Consider the following 22,726-nt stretch of genomic DNA (forward strand, 5'->3'; position numbering starts at 1 on the left):
CTACCCACGACCGTTCCCTAGCCCTGCCTCTGGTGCATTCATCCGAGACATCATCAGAGAGCCGCCGTGTGTGTGTGTGTGTGTGTGTGTGTGTCTGTGTCTGTGTGTGTGTGCACGAGAGAGTGTGTGTCTGTGTGTGTGTGTGTGTGTGTGTGTGTGTGTGTGAGTGTGTCTGTGTGTGAGTGTGTGTGTGTCTGTGTGTGTGTGAGTGTGTCTGTGTGTGAGTGTGTGTGTGTCTGTGTGTGTGTGTGTGTGTGTGTGTGAGTGTCTGTGTGTGAGTGTGTGTGTGTCTGTGTGTATGTGTGTGTGTCTGTGTGTGAGTGTGTGTGTGTGTGAGTGTGTGTGTCTGTGTGTGTGTGAGTGTGTGTGTCTGTGTCTGTGTGTGTGTGCGCGCGAGAGTGTGTGTCTGTGTGTGTGTGTGTGAGAGTGAGTGTGTGCGTGTGTGTGTGTCTGAGTGTGTGCGTGTCTTTCCAATATTTTTCCAGAAGAGGGCAAGAGCGGAACATATGAGTCAAGGAAGCTACCTCAGAATCTCAGAGTTACATCTGTCACAGATGGGATTCACATGGCAACAGAAACGTGCCAACTTATCCTCGGACATACGGGCCCTATGAACCACCTTAAATTGTATCCAGGCGTGTCTAGCACACATTGGAGAAGTTGTTAACGAGTCGGAGAATTTTATCTCATTTCTCTACAGGTAGAGGTACCTGGTGCTCTCTTTCCCGTCCGTTCTTAACTTTATCAGACGTACCCAGCTGAGTTTCCTTGGACCAGCTCTTGACGAGCTACCGGCTGACGTTTGCTATCAAGCCCCTGACACCGGCAGCTCCTGATGCGATGCCGGCCGCACCACCTCCCCCTTCCCGTCTCCCCTGCGTCCGAAGGTACACTGCCCTTCGTCAGCCAGGCTCTCAAGCACCAGTGATTATCCCCGGGGTGATGGGGAGTTGAAGCGATGATTTTAAACACTCCTTCTCTCCCCTGTGGCAGTCTTTGCAGAACAAGAGTTACAACCACTTTGCGGCCATCTACTACCTGCTGGTGGAGAGGCTGAAGTCGCACCGCAGCAGCTTCCCCGTGGACCAGCGGCTCGACGCCCGGCAGCGGCGGCCAAGCACGATCGCGGAGCAAACCGTGGCCAAGGTAACGCCCGGCGAGCGGCAGATCTGTGGCGGGAGGAGTGAAAGGACGGTGGTGTTAGGGGTCACGCTCCCCGTGCCTGGGCGTTCCATGAACTTACACCTCCGGGTTTAACGGTGCGGGGGGCCTGGCGTGGACGCGAAAGGTGCCTCTGGCGCCGGTCTTTAAAACTCCGCAGCCCCCCATCTGTGGAAAACCTTGCGCAGAAGGAATTTTTGTGGCAGGCAGAGCTTCTCGGGAGCACGCAGCTTTGCTAAAAATATGTCACAACGTTCTAAATTATTTATAATTCACTTCACACTTGGACTTTGCCAGTGATTCACTGACATCCGTGCTCAGCTGTTCCTCTCCCAGCGCCTGCGGTGAGGATTAGCTGAATGTTAATCGAGGAAATAATCGAGCCCACCACCGCCCCACAGTCACTCCTCCCCACTAGTGTCCATCATTACACTCTGTCTCGAGAGCTCCTGAACAGGGCCGCGGAGAGTGTTCTGCTCAATAATAATAGGAAAAAAAAATCACGTTTTAGTGCAAGATTTGTAGGTTACAGAAACAGGCCCTTCAGCCCACCTGCTTAATGCTAGCCCCTTCACCCTTCACTTGCCCACGTTAGGAGCACGCGCCTTGGCGATTGAACTGTCTCTCTCCGGACACCATCATCGTTACCTTCGTCATTCTGTGCCGTGTCGCGAGGGCGCAGGCAATCTGGATCAGGTTTAATGTCACTGGGATGCGTCGAGAAATTTGTCAGCTTAGCGGTAGTGCAGGACATACAGACAAATAAATAACTAAATCAATTACAGTAAGCATTTAGATACATTTATAAGAGTTAAATTTAAAATAGTGTAAAAACAGAATCTGAAAAAGTGAGGGAGGGTTCATGGGTTCAATGTCCGTTTGGGAATTGGATGGCGGAGGGGAAGAAGCTGTTCCTGAATCGCTGAGTGTGTGTCTTCAGGCTCCTGTACCTCCTCCCTGATGGCGGAGGGGAAGAAGCTGTTCCTGAATCGCTGAGTGTGTGTCTTCAGGCTCCTGTACCTCCTCCCTGATGGCGGGGAAGAAGCTGTTCCTGAATCGCTGAGTGTGTGTCTTCAGGCTCCTGTACCTCCTCCCTGATGGCGGAGGGGAAGAAGCTGTTCCTGAATCGCTGAGTGTGTGTCTTCAGGCTCCTGTACCCTCCTCCCTGATGGCGGAGGGGAAGAAGCTGTTCCTGAATCGCTGAGTGTGTGTCTTCAGGCTCCTGTACCCCCTCCCAATGATAACAAGGAGAAGAGGGCACATCCTGGGTGATGGGCCGTCTTTCTGAGGCCCCGCTTCTCGAAGCTGTCCTGGATATCACGGAGAGGCCGGTGCCCATGATGGAGCCGACTAATCTTGCACGGTCTTTCCTCGACGGTGATCACTCTTGGCAAATGTTTCTCCAGAAGTGGTGTATTGTGTCTTTACAAGACAGGATGAGCCCGGCCATTGTCAACAGTCTTCAGAGATTGTCAGTAGTCCTATAACCAAAGTTTCAAGAAATAAATTTTATTATCAGACTCTCTACACGTCGCCACAGACAACCCCGAGATTCAGCAAATCTATCGAATAGTGACTGTAAACAGGACCGGTGAAAGATCAGCCAGGGTGCAGAAGACAAGAAGCTGTAAATCATTAAGAATACTAACGAGAACATGAGATAACAGGTCCTTGAGAGTTGAGCCCATCGGCTGTGGGAACATTTCAGCGATGGGGCAGGTGAAGCTGAGAGATCCCCGTTTTGTTCGAGAGCCCGATGGCTGATCCTCGCGAAGCAAGGCCCGAGGCTCCTGTACCTTCTCCCTGATGGCAGCCGTGGGAAGAGAGCGTGTCCCGGGTGATGGGGGGGTGGGGTCCCTGACGATGGACGCCGCTTTCCTGCGACAGCGTTTCACGTAGTTGTGGCCAGCGGTGGGGAGGGCTTCCGCCAGCTTTTTGTAGGCGTTTCCGTTCGAGGGCGTCGGTGTCCCCGCACCGGGCCGCGGTGCAGCCGGTCAACACGCTCCGCACCGCACACCTACAGAGTCTGCCCCATCTGCTCATACGGCCGTCCGCCACCTGCTCCCATCGCTTCGTTCGACCCTGATCAGGGTGGTGGTGGGGGGGGGCGGTTTGCTACACCTTGCCCAAGGGTGACCTGCAGGCTAGCGGAGTGAAGGAGCACCCTATGCCTCCTGTGGCGGAGACGTAGCTCCACCCCGACACATAAACACAGCAATTTGAACCAAACATTTATTTAATTGTTGTTAAATTTACTTAGCTGCAGTTAAATCGTGGAGTGTGGCATCAAGGGACTTAGTCTAAATTTTTAGAACCATAGAACACTACAGCACAGAAAACAGGCCATTTGGCGCTTCTCGTCTGTGCGGAAACTTTACTCCGCTCGTCCCATTGACCTGCACCCAGTCCGTAACCCTCCAGACCTCTCCCATCCAGGTATCTATCCAATTTGTTCTTAAAACTTAAGAGTGAGCCTGCATTTACCGTGTCAGATGGCAGCTCGTTCCACACTCCCACCACTCTCCGAGTGAACAAGTTCCTCCTCATGTTCCCCCAAACCTTTCCCTTTTCCCCCTAAATCCATGTCCTTTCGTATTTATCTCTCCTAATCTAAGTGGAAAGAACCTGCTCACATTTACTCTGTCTACACCCCTCATAATTTTGCAAACCTCTCTCAAACCCCCCCCCCTCATTCTTCTGCGCTCCGAGGAATAAAGTCCTAACCCGTTCAATCTTTCCCTGTGACTCAACTCCTGAAAATACATTTCCAATCTCACAGTGAGCGGAAGAGATTTGGGTTTCTCGTCTGCAGGTGGGATCTGACTCAGGATCATTCCCTTGGAAACTGGGAGATGCACTCAGCCCAGTGTCCCCGTTCTGAGTGAAATTCCAACACACATAGAAAACCTACAGCACAATACAGGCCCTTCGGCCCACCATGCTGTGCCGAACATGTCCTTACTTTAGAAATTCCCTCGGGTTACCCATCGCCCTCTGTTTTTCTAAGCTCATTTCTAACAAGCAAAGTATTTTTATTATCTAAACCATACAAACTTGAGATTCGGTTGCTCACAGGCAGTCGCAAAGCCAGGAACCCGAGAAAAAAACAATTAAAAAACATTAACGACCAACCCCCCCCCCCCCCAATGCAAGAGGGAAAAAAACAAATCATGCAAGCACCGGGAGCAAGGAAAAGCAATGGATTTCAGAACCAAACCCAATCCAGCTCCCCGGAGCAGCCTGGAGTAGGCCCAAAGCCTGAGTAGCCTGTCGATCACATTAGCGTGGCAAATCACCGCAAAGCGAGTGAGCGGTGGGGGGGTGGGGCAGCCTCACGCTGCGGAGAGACGAGGCCCCCAACCATATCTGGGCCGGCGTTTAAATTGTCCAAGTGGTGGATCGTGCCTTGCATTGGGACCCAGGCCCCGCCGCGGGCCTAGCGTTCGCTGCCGAGGGGGCCGTCCGCGACCTCTCCGAATCGGCCCGGCGCCCAGCGCTATCCGACCCTCGACGTTTGCCTTGTTCAGCGGCTTGCTGTCTGTCGCCTTCAGGTCAAGTCAAGTCACTTTTATTGTCATTTCGACCATAGCCGCTGGTACAGTACACAGTAAAAATGAGACAACGGTTTGTCAGGACCATGGTGTTACATGACACAGTACAAAAAGCTAGACTGAACTACGTAAACAACAACACAGAGAGAAGAGAAAGCTACACCAGACTACAGACAACACACACAAAATGCCGGTGGGACGCAGAAGGCCAGGCAGCATCTACAGGGAGAAGCACTATCGACGTTTCCGGCCGAGACCCTTCGACCTACCCAGGACTGCATAAAGTGCACAAAACAGTGCAGGCATTACAATAAATAATAAACAGGACAGTAGGGCAGTGAGGTGTCAGTCCAGGCTCTGGGTATTGAGGAGTCTGATGGCTTGGGGGAAGGAACTGTTACATCGGTGTTGTCCTTTTCAGGGACAGTACCTAATCTTCCAGACCAGCCCACCATGTTGAAACCCTGTCCAACGAGGCAGCATCTACTCCCCCCCCAGATTCCCCACCCTCCCCCCCCCCCCACAGTATCTTCCCTTGACTACCCAGCTTGTCCTTGCTTCCCTCCCTGATCAAGATTGGCCTCCCTCCAGTCTGCGGCAACCTCGCCGGCGGCCGATGGTCAAGCACGGTGATGGTGAGCCCCAAGGGGCTCCAAAACGGGCTTCCCACCGAGCCCGAGGGTGCGCTCGGCTTAGGAATCCACCCACTCTGAGAGTCGCCAGCAGTTCCCTGAGGAGAGGTGAGCCGACGCTGGAGAGGGTTGAGGTGCGGTTCACGAAAACGGCTGCGGGATTGAAGGGCTTCTCACATGGGGAGCGCCTGAAGGCTCTGGGCCTACCCTCGCTGGAGTCCAGGCTCATTGAAACCGATCGAAAGGCCCCGATGGAGTGGATGTGGAGGTGGGGGGGGGGGAGTGGAAGGGCAGAGGGCACAGCCTCAGAATAGAGGGACGTCCTTTTGGAACGGGAAAGAGGAGGGATTCCTTCAGCCGGAGAGTGGTGAGCTCATGGAATTTGTGGCCGCGGGCGGCCGTGGAGGCCGAGTCATTGGGTATATTTAAATCGGAGGTTGGATGGATTCTTGTCAAGGCGTGAAGGGATGAGGGGAGAGGGCAGGAGATTGGGGTGGAGAGGGGACCTGGATCAGTCGTGATGAAATGGCAGAGCAGACTCGATGGGCCGAATGGCCCGATTCTGCACCTATATCTGATGCCCTTAAGGGACAGATGGGGCACTTGGAGCTTCAGGCTGCCCCGTTAAAGAAGGGCCCTGGGGTCTTCGGCGGAGAAACGAGGTGCCGATCCGTAAGCCAGCCTGTTAAAAGAAAACGCACGAAGAGCTGCTATTTCTTGGTAAAATTACCATGTCAACATCACTTTTCCTCCCTCCCACCCAGCGAGCCGGTTTGTGTTGATAACGCTCTTTGCTTCCTGAAACTGTGGAAAAGCAGAAGGAATATAATCCGACCGATTCTCTCAATTAGTCGCAACTCATTCAGGCCTTGAGGTTAATCTTTAAACCAAATCTTCTGGCCTCCCAGTGGGGACCATTGCCCCCTGTGCGTCTCTGCAGACTGCTCGATGTATGGAAGGGCCTTTGCGTGTTCCGCTCGGCTAGCCTCTCCCGCTCAACTGCTTCACTTGGGGGCTGCGTCTGTGGAGAGATCCCTGGGGCTTACTGCCCAAGCTCACGGGATTGATTCCCGGGCGGAGATTTTCGCCCTTTCCCTCCCTTACGTCGGAATTCGGCGCAGGTACAGGCCCTTCGGCCCATCTCATCCACGCTGGACAAGGTGCTAGCCCATATGCCTGCAATTGACCCGTTTTCTAAACTGAGGGTTTCCAACCTTTTTTATTAAATCCATGGACCAACACCGTTAACCGAGGGGACCGTGGACACCAGTTGGGGAACCCCTGCTCTAGACTTTAAAATTTAAAAAGTCTTTTAAATACCGTAGTTGTTCCTCCGGCAACACCAGGTCATGTTCAAGGAGCAGTGCCTCGGAAGGTGACGTCCATCATTAAGGGCTCCCATCACCCAGGGCAAGCCCTCTTCTCATTGCTACCATCAGGGAGGAGGTACAGGAGCCTGAAGACACACACTCAGCGATTCAGGAACAGCTTCTTCCCCTCCGCCATCAGGGAGGAGGTACAGGAGCCTGAAGACACACACTCAGTGATTCAGGAACAGCTTCTTCCCCTCTGCCATCAGGGAGGAGGTACAGGAGCCTGGAGACACATACTCAATGATTCAGGAACAGCTTCTTCCCCTCTGCCATTAGGGAGGAGGTACAGGAGCCTGAAGACACACACTCAGCGATTCAGGAACAGCTTCTTCCCGTCCGCCATCAGGGAGGAGGTACAGGAGCCTGAAGACACACACTCAGCGATTCAGGAACAGCTTCTTCCCCTCCGCCATCAGGGAGGAGGTACAGGAGCCTGAAGACACACACTCAATGATTCAGGAACAGCTTCTTCCCCTCCGCCATCAGGGAGGAGGTACAGGAGCCTGAAGACACACTCAGCGATTCAGGAACAGCTTCTTCCCCTCTGCCATCAGGGAGGAGGTACAGGAGCCTGAAGACACACACTCAGCGATTCAGGAACAGCTTCTTCCCCTCCGCCATCAGGGAGGAGGTACAGGAGCCTGAAGACACACACTCAGCGATTCAGGAACAGCTTCTTCCCCTCCGCCATCAGGGAGGAGGTACAGGAGCCTGAAGACTCACACTCAGCGATTCAGGAACAGCTTCTTCCCCTCTGCCATCAGGGAGGAGGTACAGGAGCCTGAAGACACACACTCAGCGATTCGGGAACAGCTTCTTCCCCTCTGCCATCAGGGAGGAGGTACAGGAGCCTGAAGACACACACTCAGCGATTCAGGAACAGCTCCTTCCCCTCCGACATCGGGGAGGAGGTACAGGAGCCTGAAGACACACACTCAGCGATTCAGGAACAGCTTCTTCCCCTCCGACATCGGGGAGGAGGTACAGGAGCCTGAAGACACACACTCAGCGATTCAGGAACAGCTTCTTCCCCTCCGCCATCAGGGAGGAGGTACAGGAGCCTGAAGACACACACTCAGCGATTCAGGAACAGCTTCTTCCCCTCCGCCATCAGGGAGGAGGTACAGGAGCCTGAAGACACACACTCAGCGATTCAGGAACAGCTTCTCCCCCTCCGACATCGGGGAGGAGGTACAGGAGCCTGAAGACACACACTCAGCGATTCAGGAACAGCTTCTTCCCCTCCGCCATCAGGGAGGAGGTACAGGAGCCTGAAGACACACACTCAGCGATTCAGGAACAGCTTCTTCCCCTCCGCCATCAGGGAGGAGGTACAGGAGCCTGAAGACACACACTCAGCGATTCAGGAACAGCTTCTTCCCCTCCGCCATCAGGGAGGAGGTACAGGAGCCTGAAGACTCACACTCAGCGATTCAGGAACAGCTTCTTCCCCTCTGCCATCAGGGAGGAGGTACAGGAGCCTGAAGACACACACTCAGCGATTCGGGAACAGCTTCTTCCCCTCTGCCATCAGGGAGGAGGTACAGGAGCCTGAAGACACACACTCAGCGATTCAGGAACAGCTTCTTCCCCTCCGACATCGGGGAGGAGGTACAGGAGCCTGAAGACACACACTCAGCGATTCAGGAACAGCTTCTTCCCCTCCGCCATCAGGGAGGAGGTACAGGAGCCTGAAGACACACACTCAGCGATTCAGGAACAGCTTCTTCCCCTCCGCCATCAGGGAGGAGGTACAGGAGCCTGAAGACACACACTCAGCGATTCAGGAACAGCTTCTCCCCCTCCGACATCGGGGAGGAGGTACAGGAGCCTGAAGACACACACTCAGCGATTCAGGAACAGCTTCTTCCCCTCCGCCATCAGGGAGGAGGTACAGGAGCCTGAAGACACACACTCAGCGATTCAGGAACAGCTTCTTCCCCTCCGCCATCAGGGAGGAGGTACAGGAGCCTGAAGACACACACTCAGCGATTCAGGAACAGCTTCTTCCCCTCCGCCATCAGGGAGGAGGTACAGGAGCCTGAAGGCACACACTCAGCGATTCAGGAACAGCTTCTTCCCCTCCGCCATCAGGGAGGAGGTACAGGAGCCTGGAGACACACACTCAGCGATTCAGGAACAGCTTCTTCCCCTCCGCCATCAGGGAGGAGGTACAGGAGCCTGAAGACACACACTCAGCGATTCAGGAACAGCTTCTTCCCCTCCGCCATCAGGGAGGAGGTACAGGAGCCTGAAGACACACACTCAGCGATTCAGGAACAGCTTCTTCCCGTCCGCCATCAGGGAGGAGGTACAGGAGCCTGAAGACACACACTCAGCGATTCAGGAACAGCTTCTTCCCCTCCGCCATCAGGGAGGAGGTACAGGAGCCTGAAGACACACACTCAGCGATTCAGGAACAGCTTCTTCCCCTCCGCCATCAGGGAGGAGGTACAGGAGCCTGAAGACACACACTCAGCGATTCAGGAACAGCTTCTTCCCCTCCGCCATCAGGGAGGAGGTACAGGAGCCTGAAGACACACACTCAGCGATTCAGGAACAGCTTCTTCCCCTCCGCCATCCAATTCCCAAACGGACATTGAACCCATGAACCCTCCCTCACTTTTTCAGATTCTGTTTTTACACTATTTTAAATTTAACTCTTATATATGTATCTAAATGCTTACTGTAATTGATTTAGTTATTTATTTGTCTGTATGTCCTGCACTACCGCTAAGCTGACCAATTTCTCGACGCATCCCAGTGACATTAAACCTGATCCAGATTGCCTGCGCCCTCGCGACACGGCACAGAATGACGAAGGTAACGATGATGGTGTCCGGAGAGAGACGGTTCAATCGCCAAGGCGCGTGCTCCTAACGTGGGCAAGTGAAGGGTGAAGGGGCTAGCATTAAGCAGGTGGGCTGAAGGTGGCCTGTTTCTGTAACCTACAAATCTTGCAGTAAAACATGGTTTTTATTATTGAGCAGAACGCTCTCCGCGACCCTGTTCAGGAGCTCTCGAGACAGAGCGTAATGATGGAGACTAGTGGGGAGGAGTGACTCCAGACCTAACTGCAGACAGACCTAGAGTGGGTCGGCACAACATTGCGGGCCGAAGTGCCTGTAATGTGCCGTGGATTTCTACGTTCTACGTCCTATAACCCTTAATTTCCCCAACATGCAAAAATCTATCCAGCCTTGGCTTAAAATGTATCTAGTGAGAGAGCCGTGATTCATTGGGCAGAGAGTTCCACGAGGGAGGGCGCACCGGTCAGCCGGTTAAGTGATCGTTGTCATTTGGCTAAGGTTAAACCCGTGGCTCGCAGGGCTGGGTTGCTCTAAGTTGGGGGGAGCCTGTGAGTTAGAGTCCGTCCAACGGGAGACTGGGGGGGAGGAGTCGAGCTAAACCGGCGGTCAGCCAGTCAGAGACCCTTCTCATTCGCCGCTCTCGTTTTTCAGGCGGACCCCGCGGTGGCCCAGGTGAACCTCTTCACGCAGAGCGTCAGGATGCGGAGGTCTCCGGCCCTGCCCCCGAACCCTGCCGTGGACTCCTTCACCCTAACCCTGCACTTCATGGAGGAAGACGTCAACACTCCCAAGGTTTGTCTCCTGGCTCTTCCGCAGACGTCTGCGCGCAGGATCGGGGGCGGGGGGGGTTTGCAGAGGGAGGGAGGTTAACGCTGCCTGCCGAGTACTCCGTCACCGCCCTCAGGTCAGGTCGCTTTCTGTTCCGCACCGAGCGATGCACCGTCCTGGCGCTGTACAGCTGAAGGCGAATCGTTAGAGGACGAGCTGTCGGCTGCTCGTTCGCTGCCTGAGCTGCTGAGCTCCTCCAGAGCTCTGCGTGGGTGGCTTTCGAGTCTCCAGCGTCTCTCGTGTTCGAGGACCTTGCGTTGGGAGTTACCTTTGTAAATGGTTCAGCACAGACTCGATGGGCTGAAGGGCCTCTTTCTGCGCTGTGATTTCCTCTGACTCTACACTGTCTGCGCGGACTGTCTTCTTGTGCATCTGTGACCCAATCAATGACAACTTTGTGCTGGGCCTCAAGAACGTACAGACATTCCCCGAGCATCACACCTTCGTGCTGGGTCTCCTGAACGTACAGACATTCCCCGAGCGTCACACCTTCGTGCTGGGCCTCCTGAACGTACAGACATTCCCCGAGCGTCACACCTTCGTGCTGGGTCTCCTGAACGTACAGACATTCCCCGAGCGTCACACCTTCGTGCTGGGCCTCCTGAACGTACAGACATTCCCCGAGCGTCACACCTTCGTGCTGGGCCTCATGAACGTACAGACATTCCCCGAGCGTCACACCTTCGTGCTGGGCCTCATGAACGTACAGACATTCCCCGAGCGTCACACCTTCGTGCTGGGCCTCATGAACGTACAGACATTCCCCGAGCGTCACACCTTCGTGCTGGGCCTCATGAACGTACAGACATTCCCCGAGCGTCACACCTTCGTGCTGGGCCTCCTGAATGTACAGACATTCCCCGAGCGTCACACCTTCGTGCTGGGTCTCATGAACGTACAGACATTCCCCGAGCGTCACACCTTCGTGCTGGGCCTCCTGAATGTACAGACATTCCCCGAGCGTCACACCTTCGTGCTGGGCCTCATGAACGTACAGACATTCCCCGAGCGTCACACCTTCGTGCTGGGCCTCATGAACGTACAGACATTCCCCGAGCGTCACACCTTCGTGCTGGGTCTCATGAACGTACAGACATTCCCCGAGCGTCACACCTTCGTGCTGGGTCTCCTGAACGTACAGACATTCCCCGAGCGTCACACCTTCGTGCTGGGCCTCATGAATGTACAGACATTCCCCGAGCGTCACACCTTCGTGCTGGGCCTCATGAACGTACAGACATTCCCCGAGCGTCACACCTTCGTGCTGGGTCTCATGAACGTACAGACATTCCCCGAGCGTCACACCTTCGTGCTGGGCCTCCTGAATGTACAGACATTCCCCGAGCGTCACACCTTCGTGCTGGGCCTCATGAACGTACAGACATTCCCCAAGCGTCACACCTTCGTGCTGGGCCTCATGAACGTACAGTCATTCCCCGAGCGTCACACCTTCGTGCTGGGCCTCATGAACGTACAGACATTCCCCGAGCGTCACACCTTCGTGCTGGGCCTCATGAACGTACAGACATTCCCGGAGCGTCACACCTTCGTGCTGGGCCTCCTGAATGTACAGACATTCTCCGAGCGTCACACCTTCGTGCTGGGCCTCATGAACGTACAGACATTCCCCGAGCGTCACACCTTCGTGCTGGGCCTCATGAACGTACAGACATTCCCCGAGCGACACACCTTCGTGCTGGGCCTCATGAACGCACAGACATTCCCCGAGCGTCACACCTTCGTGCTGGGCCTCATGAACGTACAGACATTCCCCGAGCGTCACACCTTCGTGCTGGGTCTCATGAACGTACAGACATTCCCCGAGCGTCACACCTTCGTGCTGGGTCACCTGAATGTACAGACATTCCCCGAGCGTCTCACCTTCGTGCTGGGTCTCCTGAATGTACAGACATTCCCCGAGCGTCACACCTTCGTGCTGGGCCTCATGAACGTACAGACATTCCCCGAGCGTCACACCTTCGTGCTGGGCCTCATGAACGTACAGACATTCCCCGAGCGTCACACCTTCGTGCTGGGCCTCATGAACGTACAGACATTCCCCGAGCGTCACACCTTCGTACTGGGTCTCATGAATGTACAGACATTCCCCGAGCGTCACACCTTCGTGCTGGGTCTCCTGAACGTACAGACATTCCCCGAGCGTCACACCTTCGTGCTGGGCCTCATGAACGTACAGACATTCCCCGAGCGTCACACCTTCGTGCTGGGCCTCATGAACGTACAGACATTCCCCGAGCGTCACACCTTCGTGCTGGGCCTCATGATCGTACAGACATTCCCCGAGCGTCACACCTTCGTGCTGGGCCTCATGAACGTACAGACATTCCCTGAGCGTCACACCTTCGTGCTGGGCCTCATAAACGTACAGACATTCCCCGAGCGTCACACCTTCGTGCTGGGTCTCATGAATGTACAGACATTCCCCGAGCGTCACACCTTCGTGCTGGGCCTCATGAACGTACAGACATTCCCCGAGCATCACACCGTCGTGCTGGGCCTCATAAACGTACAGACATTCCCCGAGCGTCACAACTTCGTGCTGGGCCTCATAAACGTACAGACATTCCCCGAGCGTCACACCTTCGTGCTGGGCCTCATGAACGTACAGACATTCCCCGAGCATCACACCGTCGTGCTGGGCCTCATGAACGTACAGACATTCCCCGAGCATCACACCGTCGTGCTGGGCCTCATGAACGTACAGACATTCCCCGAGCATCACAACTTCGTGCTGGGCCTCATAAACGTACAGACATTCCCCGAGCGTCACACCTTCGTGCTGGGCCACATGATCGTACAGACATTCCCCGAGCGTCACACCTTCGTGCTGGGCCTCATAAATGTACAGACATTCCCCGAGCGTCACACCTTCGTGCTGGGTCTCATGAACGTACAGACATTCCCCGAGCGTCACACCTTCGTGCTGGGCCTCCTGAACGCACAGACATTCCCCGAGCGTCACACCTTCGTGCTGGGTCTCATGAACGTACAGACATTCCCCGAGCGTCACACCTTCGTGCTGGGTCTCATGAACGTACAGACATTCCCCGAGCGTCACACCTTCGTGCTGGGTCTCATGAACGTACAGACATTCCCCGAGCGTCACACCTTCGTGCTGGGCCTCATGAATGTACAGACATTCCCCGAGCGTCACACCTTCGTGCTGGGCCTCCTGAACGTACAGACATTCCCCGAGCGTCACACCTTCGTGCTGGGCCTCCTGAACGCACAGACATTCCCCGAGCGTCACACCTTCGTGCTGGGTCTCATGAACGTACAGACATTCCCCGAGCGTCACACCTTCGTGCTGGGCCTCCTGAATGTACAGACATTCCCCGAGCGTCACACCTTCGTGCTGGGCCTCCTGAACGTACAGACATTCCCCGAGCGTCACACCTTCGTGCTGGGCCTCATGAACGTACAGACATTCCCCGAGCATCACACCTTCGTGCTGGGTCTCATGAATGTACAGACATTCCCCGAGCGTCACACCTTCGTGCTGGGTCTCAAGAACGTACAGACATTCCCCGAGCGTCACACCTTTGTGCTGGGTCTCATGAACGTACAGACATTCCCCGAGCGTCACACCTTCGTGCTCGGTCTCATGAACGTACAGACATTCCCCGAGCGTCACACCTTCGTGCTGGGCCTCCTGAATGTACAGACATTCCCCGAGCGTCACACCTTCGTGCTGGGCCTCATGAACGTACAGACATTCCCGGAGCGTCACACCTTCGTGCTGGGCCTCATGAATGTACAGACATTCCCTGAGCGTCACACCTTCGTGCTGGGCCTCATGAACGTACAGACATTCCCCGAGCGTCACACCTTCGTGCTGGGCCTCATGAACGTACAGACATTCCCCGAGCGTCACACCTTCGTGCTGGGCCTCATGAACGTACAGACATTCCCCGAGCGTCACACCTTCGTGCTGGGTCTCATGAACGTACAGACATTCCCCGAGCGTCACACCTTCGTGCTGGGTCTCCTGAACGTACAGACATTCCCCGAGCGTCACACCTTCGTGCTGGGTCTCATGAACGTACAGACATTCCCCGAGCGTCACACCTTCGTGCTGGGCCTCATGAACGTACAGACATTCACCGAGCGTCACACCTTCGTGCTGGGCCTCATGAACGTACAGACATTCCCCGAGCGTCACACCTTCGTGCTGGGTCTCCTGAACGTACAGACATTCACCGAGCGTCACACCTTCGTGCTGGGCCTCATGAACGTACAGACATTCCCCGAGCGTCACACCTTCGTGCTGGGTCTCCTGAACGTACAGACATTCCCCGAGCGTCACACCTTCGTGCTGGGCCTCATGAACGTACAGACATTCCCCGAGCGTCACACCTTCGTGCTGGGTCTCCTGAACGTACAGACATTCCCCGAGCGTCACACCTTCGTGCTGGGTCTCATGCAGGTACAGACATTCCCCGAGCGTCACACCTTCGTGCTGGGTCTCATGAACGTACAGACATTCCCCGAGCGTCACACCTTCGTGCTGGGCCTCATGAACGTACAGACATTCCCCGAGCGTCACACCTTCGTGCTGGGCCTCATGAAAGTACAGACATTCCCCGAGCGTCACACCTTCGTGCTGGGCCTCATGAAAGTACAGACATTCCCCGAGCGTCATACCTTCGTGCTGGGACTCATGAACGTACAGACATTCCCCGAGCGTCACACCTTCGTGCTGGGTCTCATGAACGTACAGACATTCCCCGAGCGTCACACCTTCGTGCTGGGACTCATGAACGTACAGACATTCCCGGAGCGTCACACCTTCGTGCTGGGCCTCATGAACGTACAGACATTCCCCGAGCGTCACACCTTCGTGCTGGGTCTCATGAACGTACAGACATTCCCCGAGCGTCACACCTTCGTGCTGGGTCTCATGAACGTACAGACATTCCCCGAGCGTCACACCTTCGTGCTGGGTCTCATAAATGTACAGACATTCCCCGAGCGTCACACCTTCGTGCTGGGTCTCATAAATGTACAGACATTCCCCGAGCGTCACACCTTCGTGCTGGGTCTCCTGAACGTACTGACATTCCCCGAGCGTCACACCTTCGTGCTGGGTCTCCTGAACGTACAGACATTCCCCGAGCGTCACACCTTCGTGCTGGGACTCCTGAACGTACAGACATTCCCCGAGCGTCACACCTTCGTGCTGGGCCTCATGAACGTACGGACATTCCCTGAGCGTCACACCTTCGTGCTGGGCCTCATGAACGTACAGACATTCCCCGAGCGTCACACCTTCGTGTTGGGTCTCCTGAACGTACAGACATTCCCCGAGCGTCACACCTTCGTGCTGGGCCTCATGAACGTACAGACATTCCCCAAGCGTCACACCTTCGTGCTGGGCCTCATGAACGTACAGACATTCCCCGAGCGTCACACCTTCGTGCTGGGCCTCATGAACGTACAGACATTCCCCGAGCGTCACACCTTCGTGCTGGGTCTCATGAATGTACAGACATTCCCCGAGCGCCACACCTTCGTGCTGGGTCTCATGAACGTACAGACATTCCCCGAGCGTCACACCTTCGTGCTGGGTCTCATGAATGTACAGACATTCCCCGAGCGCCACACCTTCGTGCTGGGTCTCATGAACGTACAGACATTCCCCGAGCGTCACACCTTCGTGCTGGGACTCATGAACGTACAGACATTCCCCGAGCGTCACACCTTCGTGCTGGGACTCATGAACGTACAGACATTCCCCGAGCGTCACACCTTCCTGCTGGGTCTCCTGAATGTACAGACATTCCCCGAGCGTCACACCTTCGTGCTGGGTCTCCTGAATGTACAGACATTCCCCGAGCGTCACACCTTCGTGCTGGGCCTCCTGAACGTACAGACATTCCCCGAGCGTCACACCTTCGTGCTGGGTCTCCTGAACGTACAGACATTCCCCGAGCGTCACACCTTCCTGCTGGGTCTCCTGAATGTACAGACATTCCCCGAGCGTCACACCTTCGTGCTGGGTCTCCTGAATGTACAGACATTCCCCGAGCGTCACACCTTCGTGCTGGGCCTCCTGAACGTACAGACATTCCCCGAGCGTCACACCTTCGTGCTGGGTCTCCTGAATGTACAGACATTCCCCGAGCGTCACACCTTCGTGCTGGGCCTCATGAACGTACAGACATTCCCCGAGCGTCACACCTTCGTGCTGGGTCTCCTGAACGTACAGACATTCCCCGAGCGTCACACCTTCGTGCTGGGCCTCATGAACGTACAGACATTCCCCGAGCGTCACACCTTCATGCTGGGCCTCATGAACGTACAGACATTCCCCGAGCGTCACACCTTCGTGCTGGGTCTCATGAACGTACAGACATTCCCCGAGCGTCACACCTTCGTGCTGGGTCTCCTGAACGTACAGACATTCCCCGAGCGTCACACCTTCGTGCTGGGTCTCATGAATGTACAGACATTCCCCGAGCGTCACACCTTCGTGCTGGGCCTCATGAATGTACAGACATTCCCCGAGCGTCACACCTTCGTGCTGGGACTCATGAACGTACAGACATTCCCGGAGCGTCACACCTTCGTGCTGGGCCTCATGAACGTACAGACATTCCCCGAGCGTCACACCTTTGTGCTGGGTCCCCTGAACGTACAGACATTCCCCGAGCGTCACACCTTCGTGCTGGGCCTCCTGAACGTACAGACATTCCCGGAGCGTCACACCTTCGTGCTGGGCCTCATGAATGTACAGACATTCCCCGAGCGTCACACCTTCGTGCTGGGCCTCATGAATGTACAGACATTCCCCGAGCGTCACACCTTCGTGCTGGGCCTCATGAATGTACAGACACTCCCCGAGCGTCACACCTTCGTGCTGGGCCTCATGAACGTACAGACATTCCCCGAGCGTCACACCTTCGTGCTGGGCCTCATGAACGTACAGACATTCCCCGAGCGTCACACCTTCGTGCTGGGTCTCCTGAACGTACAGACATTCCCCGAGTGTCACACCTTCGTGCTGGGCCTCATGAACGTACAGACATTCCCCGAGCGTCACACCTTCGTGCTGGGCCTCATGAACGTACAGACATTCCCCGAGCGTCACACCTTCGTGCTGGGTCTCATGAACGTACAGACATTCCCCGAGCGTCACACCTTCGTGCTGGGTCTCCTGAACGTACAGACATTCCCCGAGCGTCACACCTTCGTGCTGGGTCTCATGAACGTACAGACATTCCCCGAGCGTCACACCTTCGTGCTGGGCCTCATGAATGTACAGACATTCCCCGAGCGTCACACCTTCGTGCTGGGTCCCCTGAACGTACAGACATTCCCCGAGCGTCACACCTTCGTGCTGGGCCTCATGAACGTACAGACATTCCCCGAGCGTCACACCTTCGTGCTGGGTCTCATGAACGTACAGACATTCCCCGAGCGTCACACCTTCGTGCTGGGCCTCCTGAACGTACAGACATTCCCCGAGCGTCACACCTTCGTGCTGGGTCTCATGAATGTACAGACATTCCCCGAGCGTCACACCTTCGTGCTGGGTCTCATGAACGTACAGACATTCCCCGAGCGTCACACCTTCGTGCTGGGTCTCATGAACGTACAGACATTCCCCGAGCGTCACACCTTCGTGCTGGGACTCATGAACGTACAGACATTCCCGGAGCGTCACACCTTCGTGCTGGGTCTCATGAACGTACAGACATTCCCCGAGCGTCACACCTTCATGCTGGGACTCATGAACGTACAGACATTCCCCGAGCGTCACACCTTCGTGCTGGGTCTCATGAACGTACAGACATTCCCCGAGCGTCACACCTTCGTGCTGGGTCTCATGAACGTACAGACATTCCCCGAGCGTCACACCTTCGTGCTGGGACTCATGAACGTACAGACATTCCCGGAGCGTCACACCTTCGTGCTGGGTCTCCTGAACGTACAGACATTCCCCGAGCGTCACACCTTCGTGCTGGGCCTCCTGACGTCCAGACATTCCCCGAGAGTCACACCTTCGTGCTGGGTCTCCTGAACGTACAGACATTCCCCGAGCGTCACACCTTCGTGCTGGGTCTCATGAACGTACAGACATTCCCCGAGCGTCACACCTTCGTGCTGGGCCTCCTGAACGTACAGACATTCCCCGAGCGTCACACCTTCGTGCTGGGCCTCATGAACGTACAGACATTCCCCGAGCGTCACACCTTCGTGCTGGGCCTCATGAACGTACAGACATTCCCCGAGCGTCACACCTTCGTGCTGGGCCTCATGAACGTACAGACATTCCCCGAGCGTCACACCTTCGTGCTGGGTCTCATGAACGTACAGACATTCCCCGAGCGTCACACCTTCGTGCTGGGCCTCCTGAACGTACAGACATTCCCCGAGCGTCACACCTTCGTGCTGGGCCTCATGAATGTACAGACATTCCCCGAGCGTCACACCTTCGTACTGGGCCTCATGAACGTACAGACATTCCCCGAGCGTCACACCTTCGTGCTGGGCCTCATGAACGTACAGACATTCCCCGAGCGTCACACCTTCGTGCTGGGCCTCATGAACGTACAGACATTCCCCGAGCGTCACACCTTCGTGCTGGGCCTCCTGAACGTACAGACATTCCCCGAGCGTCACACCTTCGTGCTGGGCCTCATGAACGTACAGACATTCCCCGAGCGTCACACCTTCGTGCTGGGCCTCATGAACGTACAGACATTCCCCGAGCGTCACACCTTCGTGCTGGGTCTCCTGAACGTACAGACATTCCCCGAGCGTCACACCTTCGTGCTGGGCCTCATGAATGTACAGACATTCCCCGATCGTCACACCTTCGTGCTGGGCCTCATGAACGTACAGACATTCCCCGAGCGTCACACCTTCGTGCTGGGCCTCATGAACGTACAGACATTCCCCGAGCGTCACACCTTCGTGCTGGGCCTCATGAACGTACAGACATTCCCCGATCGTCACACCTTCGTACTGGGCCTCATGAACGTACAGACATTCCCCGAGCGTCACACCTTCGTGCTGGGCCTCCTGAACGTACAGACATTCCCCGAGCGTCACACCTTCGTGCTGGGCCTCCTGAACGTACAGACATTCCCCGAGCGTCACACCTTCGTGCTGGGTCTCATGAACGTACAGACATTCCCCGAGCGTCACACCTTCGTGCTGGGTCTCATGAACGTACAGACATTCCCCGAGCGTCACACCTTCGTGCTGGGCCTCCTGAACGTACAGACATTCCCCGAGCGTCACACCTTCGTGCTGGGCCTCCTGAACGTACAGACATTCCCCGAGCGTCACACCTTCGTGCTGGGTCTCATGAACGTACAGACATTCCCCGAGCGTCACACCTTCGTGCTGGGTCTCATGAACGTACAGACATTCCCCGAGCGTCACACCTTCGTGCTGGGTCTCATGAACGTACAGACATTCCCCGAGCGTCACACCTTCGTGCTGGGCCTCATGAACGTACAGACATTCCCCGAGCGTCACACCTTCGTGCTGGGCCTCATGAACGTACAGACATTCCCCGAGCGTCACACCTTCGTGCTGGGTCTCATGAACGTACAGACATTCCCCGAGCGTCACACCTTCGTGCTGGGTCTCATGAACGTACAGACATTCCCCGAGCGTCACACCTTCGTGCTGGGTCTCCTGAACGTACTGACATTCCCCGAGCGTCACACCTTCGTGCTGGGTCTCCTGAACGTACAGACATTCCCCGAGCGTCACACCTTCGTGCTGGGTCTCCTGAACGTACAGACATTCCCCGAGCGTCACACCTTCGTGCTGGGTCTCCTGAACGTAGAGACATTCCCCGAGCGTCACACCTTCGTGCTGGGCCTCATGAACGTACAGACATTCCCCGATCGTCACACCTTCGTGCTGGGCCTCATGAACGTACAGACATTCCCCGAGCGTCACACCTTCGTGCTGGGTCTCCTGAATGTACAGACATTCCCCGAGCGTCACACCTTCGTGCTGGGCCTCATGAACGTACAGACATTCCCCGAGCGTCACACCTTCGTGCTGGGTCTCCTGAACGTACAGACATTCCCCGAGCGTCACACCTTCGTGCTGGGCCTCATGAACGTACAGACATTCCCCGAGCGTCACACCTTCGTGCTGGGTCTCCTGAATGTACAGACATTCCCCGAGCGTCACACCTTCGTGCTGGGTCTCCTGAACGTACAGACATTCCCCGAGCGTCACACCTTCGTGCTGGGCCTCATGAACGTACAGACATTCCCCGAGCGTCACACCTTCGTGCTGGGTCTCATGAACGTACAGACATTCCCCGAGCGTCACACCTTCGTGCTGGGTCTCCTGAACGTACAGACATTCCCCGAGCGTCACACCTTCGTGCTGGGTCTCATGAACGTACAGACATTCCCCGAGCGTCACACCTTCGTGCTGGGTCTCATGAACGTACAGACATTCCCCGAGCGTCACACCTTCGTGCTGGGTCTCATGAACGTACAGACATTCCCCGAGCGTCACACCTTCGTGCTGGGACTCATGAACGTACAGACATTCCCCGAGCGTCACACCTTCGTGCTGGGTCTCATGAACGTACAGACATTCCCCGAGCGTCACACCTTTGTGCTGGGTCCCCTGAACGTACAGACATTCCCCGAGCGTCACACCTTCGTGCTGGGTCCCCTGAACGTACAGACATTCCCCGAGCGTCACACCTTCGTGCTGGGTCACATGAACGTACAGACATTCCCCGAGCGTCACACCTTCGTGCTGGGCCTCATGAACGTACAGACATTCCCCGAGCGTCACACCTTCGTGCTGGGCCTCCTGAACGTACAGACATTCCCGGAGCGTCACACCTTCGTGCTGGGCCTCATGAACGTACAGACATTCCCCGAGCGTCACACCTTCGTGCTGGGCCTCATGAACGTACAGACATTCCCCGAGCGTCACACCTTCGTGCTGGGCCTCATGAACGTACAGACATTCCCCGAGCGTCACACCTTCGTGCTGGGCCTCATGAACGTACAGACATTCCCCGATCGTCACACCTTCGTGCTGGGCCTCATGAACGTACGGACATTCCCGGAGCGTCACACCTTCGTGCTGGGTCTCATGAATGTACAGACATTCCCCGAGCGTCACACCTTCGTGCTGGGCCTCATGAATGTACAGACATTCCCCGAGCGTCACACCTTCGTGCTGGGCCTCATGAACGTACAGACATTCCCCGAGCGTCACACCTTCGTGCTGGGCCTCATGAACGTACAGACATTCACCGAGCGTCACACCTTCGTGCTGGGCCTCATGAACGTACAGACATTCCCCGAGCGTCACACCTTCGTGCTGGGTCTCCTGAATGTACAGACATTCCCCGAGCGTCACACCTTCGTGCTGGGCCTCCTGACGTCCAGACATTCCCCGAGAGTCACACCTTCGTGCTGGGTCTCCTGAACGTACAGACATTCCCCGAGCGTCACACCTTCGTGCTGGGTCTCATGAACGTACAGACATTCCCCGAGCGTCACACCTTCGTGCTGGGCCTCCTGAACGTACAGACATTCCCCGAGCGTCACACCTTCGTGCTGGGCCTCATGAACGTACAGACATTCCCCGAGCGTCACACCTTCGTGCTGGGTCTCATGAACGTACAGACATTCCCCGAGCGTCACACCTTCGTGCTGGGTCTCATGAACGTACAGACATTCCCTGAGCGTCACACCTTCGTGCTGGGCCTCATGAACGTACAGACATTCCCCGAGCGTCACACCTTCGTGCTGGGCCTCCTGAACGTACAGACATTCCCCGAGCGTCACACCTTCGTGCTGGGTCTCCTGAACGTACAGACATTCCCCGAGCGTCACACCTTCGTGCTGGGTCTCCTGAACGTACAGACATTCCCCGAGCGTCACACCTTCGTGCTGGGTCTCATGAACGTACAGACATTCCCCGAGCGTCACACCTTCGTGCTGGGTCCCCTGAACGTACAGACATTCCCCGAGCGTCACACCTTCGTGCTGGGTCTCATGAACGTACAGACATTCCCCGAGCGTCACACCTTCCTGCTGGGTCTCATGAACGTACAGACATTCCCCGAGCGTCACACCTTCCTGCTGGGTCTCATGAACGTACAGACATTCCCCGAGCGTCACACCTTCGTGCTGGGTCTCCTGAACGTACAGACATTCCCCGAGCGTCACACCTTCGTGCTGGGTCTCATGAACGTACAGACATTCCCCGAGCGTCACACCTTCGTGCTGGGCCTCCTGAATGTACAGACATTCCCCGAGCGTCACACCTTCGTGCTGGGCCTCCTGACGTACAGACATTCCCCGAGCGTCACACCTTCGTGCTGGGCCTCATGAATGTACAGA

At 55.9% G+C, this 22,726-nt stretch overlaps 1 protein-coding gene across 1 annotated transcript in view; it reads left to right on the forward strand.

Annotated features, from left to right (window-relative positions):
- Positions 1 to 22,726, forward strand: part of sik2b (salt-inducible kinase 2b) — a gene marked incomplete at its 5' end in the record, with an annotated part of 192,795 nt that overhangs the window by 50,167 nt on the left and 119,902 nt on the right. The window contains 2 exons of the mRNA XM_059958100.1: positions 994 to 1,146; positions 10,179 to 10,319. Of these exons, the coding sequence (XP_059814083.1) occupies positions 994 to 1,146; positions 10,179 to 10,319 (294 nt within the window). The remainder of the gene's footprint in view (positions 1 to 993; positions 1,147 to 10,178; positions 10,320 to 22,726) is intronic.

The sequence above is a fragment of the Hypanus sabinus genome, assembly GCF_030144855.1.
Source record: "Hypanus sabinus isolate sHypSab1 chromosome X2 unlocalized genomic scaffold, sHypSab1.hap1 SUPER_X2_unloc_3, whole genome shotgun sequence".
In the NCBI taxonomy this organism is placed as follows: Eukaryota; Metazoa; Chordata; class Chondrichthyes; order Myliobatiformes; family Dasyatidae; genus Hypanus; species Hypanus sabinus.